General features: G+C 38.5%; 1 protein-coding gene across 1 annotated transcript; it reads right to left on the bottom strand.

Annotated features, from left to right (window-relative positions):
* Positions 1-421: 421 nt before the first annotated feature.
* On the bottom strand, positions 422-8,242 carry scamp2l (secretory carrier membrane protein 2, like). Its single transcript, XM_074667225.1, has 9 exons — positions 8,178-8,242; positions 5,551-5,628; positions 5,364-5,450; positions 4,889-5,015; positions 4,669-4,797; positions 4,412-4,571; positions 2,635-2,736; positions 2,132-2,249; positions 422-2,013 (listed from the first exon to the last, which is right to left on the bottom strand). Exons 1-9 carry the CDS (start codon positions 8,232-8,234, stop codon positions 1,858-1,860), a joined length of 1,014 nt encoding a protein of 337 aa, XP_074523326.1. The 5' UTR covers positions 8,235-8,242; the 3' UTR covers positions 422-1,857.
* Positions 8,243-9,184: the final 942 nt, after the last annotated feature.

The raw sequence follows: 9,184 nt of genomic DNA, 5'->3' as shown, positions 1-9,184 counted from the left end.
TACTGGAATAAAAATATTTTATTTGTCTTTAAATTTTATTGTCCTTTGATTTAATGTATCTTTTGTTGTATTGTTCCTGTTCCATCACCACTGAATGATTTATCTAAAACCCTCTGTCCATGGGAAACTCTTTGTATGCACCCCTGGTTTGTTTAGTACATTTATATTTGAATAGAATATACTTTATTTAATAAATAAAGTCTTTCTTAGGTAATATGTTTTGCATTTAAGTCTTGAATGTAACTGAATCTGTCAATAAAATGCATAGAATTAAAGAAAAAATAGATTTTTACATTTATAACAGAAACCTTCAACTTTTAAAGCTGCATCAAACAGAAATACCCAGGTAACATCGGAGCACCTTCAATTTCTCACTAGTAACTGGGTAAATAAATATATCATGCAGAAAACATAGGCGTTACTACAAAGATCTACAGATTGTGACATGCAGACGCAGAAAAAAAAACACTTATTTGTATTTCAACATGTGATACGTTTATCATATTTACTTGGTAGGCTTTAAGATTTATTACATTATCAACATGATCTGCATTTGCAAAAGAGAAAACAGTTTATTCAGTGTTAAGACTGAGAACCAGTTCCTGAAAATACCCCTTCAAAATGTTTTAAATAAGACAACGATATGTACAACACACCTTAATGCACATTTTGATCATCGAAGAAGCTACACCATGAAACTTTTTCCTCCAGAGACAAAGAAAACAAGACAAGACGCTAATAACAAACAGCCATGTGCGTAAATACCAACAGAAATAAGCAGGTTACTCCAGGTTAGAGGCACTGAGGTCACACCCTAAGACTAATGATTGAAGAATAATATCTCTATATTCACAGGTACAATCATTAAAACTCTAACACCTACAGCAGGTAGGCGCAGCTAGAAAATACAGGTTATCTGTGACGATCCAGAAACTTCTGGAGGATCGACAGATTAAATTAGTGTTCTTTCTGCTCGTTAGTCTCTGAGTTAATAAGTATAAGTCGCTAACTGTCAGTTAATCTTACATTTTAATCACAGACTTTACAGAAAACATCAGCGTGAGATAAAATGTGCCATCCCAGTTTTCTTCATTTACCCTCAGAAGAGCCTTCAACTGCACTTCATCTAAACCTGTATGCCGACTAAAAGAGATAAAATAACCTTCATCCCAACACCATCATCCTCATCCTCCTGTACAGAATGATACACAAAACAGCAGCTGTGCTCAGAGGAAGAGGAAGATGTAACAGGACGAACTTTCCCAGGACTCACAGTCTGACTGAGCGTTACCGCAGTGATTCAGGAAACAGAGCGACTCACAGGTTACTCTGCAGAGCTCGTGTTACTGAGAGGATACAGTGAATGCATAAATATATACAAGTATGTCAAGTTTTTAGTGTCGTCCCATCTGTTCTGTGGTTTATAGGCTGAACTGTACGTCCACAGGAACAATGAGACAGAAAAATATCAGCAAAACTGACTCTGTTTTATGAACACTTTAGTTTTGTTATCTTCAAACCAAGTGGGAGCTGTTTTGCGCTGTAATGTTTGAACTCTGTGTTTTTCACTTGTTACCAAATGCTGTTATCTAATAAGGCTGGCCAAGTTTTTAATAAAAATAAGACTTCTGTAAGTAACTCTAGTTTTTCTGCAAAAATGTAACAGAGAGGAGTAACAATAACTTGGCTTTTCTTCCTAAATGACTTGTTTTCTGACTGTTTGTTAAATAATCCACCCTCCCAATCGTCTAAACTCACAGAGGGATGCTGGTTTATGGCTAGTCCTGTGTGATGCTGAGAGCAGAAACTAGCCTGAGGCACTGAGGAAGGGAGGAGGAGAGGAAGTGAGGAAGCAGCCTAGATGCCCTGGTTCCTGCTGAAGGCTCCCTGAGCCGCAGAGCTGACGGCGTTGGCTGTGGCGGTCTGAACGGTCCGGTTGCTCAGGACCCCTGATGAGAACTCCTGCTGGGCCTTTGTGAAGCTAGCACCAGTCCGTCTGTACTTCGAGTGGACCTGGAGCAGGAGAGGAAGCAGAGAGGAAACAGACACAGGTTTACAAAGCTCAAAGTTCTGTTTTTATCTGTGAGACGAAAATTTGAGCTTAAACTTTACTGTTATCACCACATCGTACCATCTTCAGCAGAATGACGGCCAGGATGGCGTTGACGGTGAAAAACCCGGCCACAACCATCATGACCACAGCCACAGCCAAGTTAGTGCCGATCATACTGATGGCTGCGATCCATCCGCTGCCGACACAGAGACACAAAACAAACAGGAAACAAACAAACAAACAGTGATTAAACGTGCGTTAAAAACAACACAACAGCTCCTGACTCAGTGACTGAAGCTGAACACGTGAGCGATGAGGAAGCATGAAGTCTGAACTGAAATGACTCAGAAGAGAAAGCCAAAGAGAAAAGTCCCAGACTTACAAAGCAGCAACCCAGACAAGTTAAGGCAGCAGGGATCTGTCAAAGAGAGGCCAGAGAGAAGAGGAGTGGCAGGAGGAGACGCAGAAACACAGCTTCCTCTAACCCATGAGCACAGACTGTTAGAGATGAAGACTGCTTCAAACAGTTAGACCTACACCCAACAGGGGGAGGGAAACCAGGTTTTAAGCTTCCTACTGACCTGTTTCCCCAGCTGGGGATCCCCACGGACTGGATGACGTACACCGTCACTTGGAAGAAAAAGACGAAAAAGAAGAAGAAGAAGCTGAAGGAGCTGTCCGACCTGGTGATGGAGAGGGGAGAAACACACACAACAGACAGGATGTCAGTTTTATTTTGTATGTGAGGCAGAAACACTGAAGTGAATGAATCATGAAATGAGTGAAGACAGCCTCTCTGCAGCCTCTGTTTGTTCCAGTGAACGTCTCGAATGATCACCTCACTCCTCCTCTGCATGTCGTGCAGTAAACGTGCCGCGTTGTTCTTCTAACTTCAAGTTTAAGGTTAAACTTTGTGCTCCAGTTCAAAACTAAACCAGTTTTTTCCCCTCAGACTTTAGACACAGGAAAGTAACCTCTGAAACTTCAACTTTACTCTTTTCTTCAGGTATTTTGCAGTGATAGACTGATCATCAGCCAGGACATTCATCAGCCAGGACGATCATCAGCGCTGATATTCAGTATTTTGAGGCAAATCTGTCTTATATGTTAATTCAATGGTTGATGCAGAGCTAAAAACTTCATTTACTGCAGAAAACATCAGGAAGCTATTTTTATAAGTCTTCATTTAATTTTATGAGACATGTTGCTGAGCCTGGGAGCTGTTTGATGAACTTTGCTGAAAGGCGTTTAAACCAAGGTTATAATCGTTAACTAAAATTAAACTAAAACTAAAACTAAAATTTAAAATACATTGCAGTTAACTAAAACTAATAAAAACTAGAAAAGAAAACAAAAACAATAAGTAAACTAAAACTGAAACTGCATCTGTGATAGTTTAATTTCATCTGAGTCTGACTTTTATGTTACAGAGTCCAAGTTTCTAATTATTAAAGCTCATATTATATTGTTTTATATAATTCATGTTTATATTATTTTTATGTAATTTATGTTTATATTTTTAATATTTTATATATTATGTTTATATTATTTTTATATAATTTATGTTTATATTATTTTTATGTAATTTATGTTTATATTTTTAATATTATGTTTATTTTTTTAAATTATTCATGTTTATATTATTTTTATATAATTTATGTTTATATTATTTTTAAAAATTATGTTTTACATCATTTTTATGTAATTAATGTTTATATTTTTTATATTAAGTTAATATTAATTCTTGTGTTTAAGGCAGCAGCCAACAGTTCAGTATCAGCATTGACTGAGCAGTGAGCTCTATGTTGGACTGAAAATAAACAGTTTGACAAAATATTTACTCGGAGCTTTTTGAATCCTGCACCTGGTTGATAAGGGATGAAAAACTAAACTAAACTAAAACTAAACTCAAACTAAACTTAAACTAAACTTAAACTAAACTAAAACTAAACTAAAACAAAGCCTCGTTACAAAAAATGTTAAAACTAACTAAAACTAAACTATAATGACAAATCCAAAACTACTTTAACCTTGGTTTAAACAAAGTGAAGTCTCAGAGTTTGTATAATTCAAAGTTTTGACTCCAGTGTTTTTACTTTTACAGCAAATGAATATCACCCCCAAATTATATCATACCATATCTGTCTATTTCTATTATTTTTGAAGAATACACATTAAAGCAAAGTTTAACTTAACTTTCAGAAAAAAAATCAGACACAAACATAAAATGATGTTTTTTATCTCAGGCTGCTGAGTTCAGTCTGAGCAGCTCCAGCTTCGTCACTCGGACCCTGGAGGATGAGGATGTCCTAAAGCAGAGCAGAAGTTACTCAGCCCAAACCCCTCCTGATGACGCACCTGAAGGCCTTGTAGACGGGCCGGTACCAGCAGATGAAGGACACGGGGGTGAAGAGGATGAACCAGAGGATGGAGAGACCAAAGTCCACGCCGTGTGGAGCACTGGCGGTGAAGTAGGCCAAACAGGCCAGGATGTTCAGGAACAGGGTGGCAGTGTGGACTGGAAACACAGGAAACCAGAGCAGAAAATCAATAACCAGACAGTTTTAGCTTGTTATGCTGTTGGATTTTTAAAAACTGTGAGAAGTAGTTCGTACACATCCAGAGGTAGTACATCCTCTTGCAGATCCTGCGGTACTCCTCAGGGATTTCCTCCTCAAAGTCCTGATAGAAACACGGCTTCACGGGTAAGATCCTGGGCAGAGGAGGCCAGTTGTTCTCCTTCTCTGCAGAAACAAACTTTGATCAACATCTGGAGCGTCATGTTTCCTGTCTGGAAGGACGACAGGAGTTGAGGAGAGGATTTTAAGGTCTCACCACCAGTGCTGGTTCTGCCTCCGCCCCGGCTCTGCAGCTCCTGCTCTTTGCGCTCCAGCTCAGCAGCTTTCCTCTCCAGCTCCTCCTGCTGTCGGATCAGGTTGGCCTGGCCCGCAGCTGCACTGGCCTGGGACACAACGAACGAAGAGCAACCTTAACACTGAGTTTGATACCGTCACTGCGCTTCAACAGCTTCATATCACATGATCTGTCTCAGAAGATCTGATTTTAAGTATAAAAACTTCAATCCAGACAACGAAATATTCTAAATCTCAAATAGAGATTCTGACATTTTTATTTACAATATCTATTTACATTTATTTACAGCTAAAATAGTTCCTTTACATCTTTTTTTCTGTTGATTTTGATTGTTAGGCACCAAAAAATCACATCCCTATTGAATGGAATAAAATAACAACATACCTAGGCAAAAAAAAACAAACCCCCAAAAAATTCACACACGAGTCGTACTCACCTGTGCACTCTGCTCCACAGAGGTCTGGAGGACCGCGGGCTGGGAGGCGGCAGACGAGATGGGGATGGTCGTACCAGAGAGGGCTCCCTGTGAAACAAGAGGAGCAGTAAATCTTATCAACTCACAAAAACAACTTTCTACGTCTTTACATCTGCAGGTTTACTGGAAACAGAGCTGCAGCACAAACCATTTCAGGAGAGGAAAAGGGATTGTACTCCCCGACGCTTTCAGTGGCTCCGCTGGTGGCTTGTGTGATGGAGGCATCCTGAAAATAAAGATAGAAGCTGTTTTATGACTTTATACGTAAAAGCAGGAAATGTCCCTCATCATTTTTATCACAGTTAAGACAAAATTTAAAGAATTATGTCTCAAAAATCACAGTAACACAGCTGACAGGACAAGAAGAGAGAAACCTGTCTCTCCAACTCTACATTTAGTGACGCTAACACAGTCGACATTTCCTCCATGTTTTGTCCCTTGAACATGGCACCACCTGACCTCCATCAGCTCATATTTCTGCTCCTTTTCTTCACAGTTTGCTCTTTACTACAGAACTGAACTCACAACATGACACTCTCACACCAGATTCACATTCATCTCCTTATTTACCAAAGTACTGCTAGCTTCAGGGGCGTATTTAGTGGTTTGGGGGCCCAAGGCAAACCCAGTCAATGGGACCCTCCATGTCCTTGTACCTCCTCTTCCTCAGAGCTAGACTGGCCTTCCCTGGGTCCACTGTCTCTTTCCCAGAATCAAGGCATGACACAGTGCTAATCTTGTACATGCTAACTTAACACAACTAAATGCATTTCCTCAAGTTCTGTACTTTAGTTTGATTTAGAAAAAAGTGAATCCATCATTTAGTCCACTTTGTCCTGGATTTGAAATCTTTTATGGTCCATTGAAGCTTATTTGTCCCACAGTGAGGAATTTACAGAGTAACAGGAACAAACAAGAAAGGATGAAGTGAAAAACATTACAATAGGTAAATATTGAAAAAATAATTTAGTAAAGAAAAAATATGTAAATATCAAGCACAACATCAAACTGGAAAAAATCTACTGAAAGAGGTGATATTTACAGTTAGCATACTTTTTGGTCCTATTATTTTAAAGTGAATGTATTTTTATTTGACCCCCTGTCCAGTGAGTTATGTTTCCAAAAAAGAGATTTATACAATAATGTTTATCACCAACTCCAAAAGTTTGATGTAGAGAAAATGATCCTGTTTCCTGGGCTAGATAAAGTCCTTAAAATCCTAAAAGTCTGACATGTTTATCTCAGATCTCAGAGCAACATTGGTTTTATTTCACACTTGGTTGAAAATAAGAAAAAAATGGTAAAAAGTGTTTTTACCACTTTCTTCCTGAATCAAATGTTCAGATGTGTTGTAACATGGAATAGCCCATTGAATAAGAAGGGAGGGGGAGGAGCCAAAACCATCATTACAGATTAAGCCTTTGATGGATTTTGAAGCATGTGAAGGAAGATTTAGAAAAAAGAAACGCTTTCAGTTGAAGAGAACTTCATAAATCAGTTTTTAAGAGATGCTTTGGGGGCCCCTGGGAATCTTGGGGCCCCAGGCAACTGCCTGTGTTTGCCTCATTGTAGCTACGCCCCTGGCTAGCTTGATGCTAATGTATATGGAACATTGCATTGATATGCTAGTGGTTAGCAAACATCAGTACAACTTCGGCTTCAGAATAGAATTTCAACTTTCAAAGACAAGTTATAGGTGCAGGCTCATGGCTGACTTCATAACTTCAGTAAGGTTCCAAACAACTTAGAATACTGCTATAACCACTTTGAGGCACTAGATGGCCCACTTGAGTCAACAATACATTACAAAATAGTACATCAACGTCACATGTAGAGCCCGACCGATTAATCGACCGGGCCGATTAATCGGGCTATCGGTTATCTATTTAAGGTGTTTACAGTTTGACTTCTTTATTTATTATTGTGTTTACAGCTTGTTCTTATTTGTCATTGGTTTACACTAAAGTTCTTATGTTGACAGTTTTATAATTAAAGTTCCTTATTTTAATTTAAAAGTGTTCTGTCTCTGTCTTGGATCATAAGGGTATTATAATGATTTGTGATTATATACAATATATATCCTGCGTATATCAATGAATTTGTTATATATATCGGCCGATGTCCAATATATCGGATATCAGCTTTTTTTGCCCCCCCAGTATCGGTATCGGCATCAGTTCCAAAAATCCCATATCGGTCAGGCTGTAATTGAAATATTTCTTATTGATTCTCAACAGGACCCGGTTTTCGATTCCCATCCCTAATTAAAAACATCATTTAAGGCTTGAGTAAGGAGAAGGAATGATGTTTCTATATGATGCATATGTCAGACTGACATTTTCTCTTTTTACAGATAAACCTGAAGATCTGATCAGATATGGAAACACTAAAGCTCATTCATACTCAAAGTTCACTTTTCTTTCTGTCTGTTTGGCCTGATCTGGATCAGTAACATCCTCTCATGGCGGGTTGGAGTTGGTCCCACTGGCTACATTTTTCCAGCAGACACCTGTCGCTGCTCGGCTCACCTGCTCAGGTGGGCTAACGTCTGTTTCCTCCCAGTTTCACCCCCTGATGTTAAAATAACACGAACACAGCTGACAACGTGTCATGAGACCGAATAGTGACGATTCTTAGGCAGGAAATACTGGAGCTAAACCGGGCCAAACCCAGCAACCAACCAAACAGGTTTTAGTCCCAGCATATCTCTTTCAGACTCAGCTTTAGACCAAACACCTGCTGAAACCTGGAGAAACTCCCCACACACACACTCACCTGGAAAGGATTCACGTCCACAGGATCCGCGAAAGGGTTGCTGTCAAATCCCGACATCGTGGAGAAAGTTTATGAGTGTGAAATAAACACGACAGCTCTGTCAGCTCGGCTCCCAACGGCTGCTCCTCCTCTACGGCGCTGCTGTGACACTGAGCGTCTGCGCATGCGCCCGTCGTTAGGCAGCGTCACGAGGAGGAAGTCGTCCTGTAGTCTCTTGTAGTCCATTAAATTCACTATTTTTAGAAAAATGTGATTTGTTTTCTGGGTCCAGTTCTCGTGACTTTGAGCTACTTCCTGTCTCTGTCGGAATCAGATCGAGTTTGTTGTGGTTAACGAAGAAAATGAGACTTTTTAACTTTATTTTGGTCTTCAAAGGGGTCTGAGAGGCCTTTAGGTGTTATGGGAATTATGGGAACTGGAGGACTGAAAATACTCTAGTTATTTATGGGAAGGTTAAGCCATGGGATGTTTTTTTTTTTTTTGTTAAATCTTTTTTCTCACTCTTTTACTGAAATGCGATCAAGTGTTAACGCCAGATAAGTCATTAAACATTACTATATTAATATTTCACCATACTGCTCCTTTAACTTGTTTGTATTTTTAGAGACACATGGCTGAGCATCTCAAACTTTTGCTCGTGTGTTTCTTTAACTTTTATTTCCAGAATCGTGTTCATGATCAGACAAAGAGGTGAAATCTGTATCTTATTTCCTAATGTCACTTTAACTGCTGTTGTCATAATCCCCATTGATGCTGCTATAACTATTTTTATTATTATAACTATCACTACTATTATTGTTATTATTATTATTATTATTGTTATTATTATTATTATTATTATTATTATTATTATTATTATTATTATTATCACTATTATTGTCACTATTATTATTATTATTATTATTATTATTATTATTATTATTATTACTATTGTTTGTATTTATTTTGTATTTTGCTGTATATAACCTGTGTTTTTATTTATCTTCTTTCTACTCTTATTTATTCTG

This window comes from Halichoeres trimaculatus, unplaced genomic scaffold, assembly GCF_033239565.1.
Source record: "Halichoeres trimaculatus isolate MK-OKI-2021-1 unplaced genomic scaffold, fHalTri1.1 fHalTri1_scaffold_3, whole genome shotgun sequence".
NCBI lineage: Eukaryota > Metazoa > Chordata > Actinopteri > Labriformes > Labridae > Halichoeres > Halichoeres trimaculatus.
Note: the sequence above shows the minus strand (reverse complement) of the source record. Positions and strands in the feature narration are given on the sequence as shown.

Bases quoted from the DNA above. Each gene is read 5' to 3' on its own strand.
- scamp2l (XM_074667225.1), bottom strand. From the start codon at position 8,234: ATGTCGGGATTTGACAGCAACCCTTTCGCGGATCCTGTGGACGTGAAT. The intron at 4,798-4,888 runs GTGAGACCTTAA...TTGTTTCTGCAG, and splicing joins AGGCAGAACCAGCACTGGTG to AGAAGGAGAACAACTGGCCT. The intron at 2,737-4,411 runs GTGCGTCATCAG...CTCCATCACCAG, and splicing joins CCCGTCTACAAGGCCTTCAG to GTCGGACAGCTCCTTCAGCT.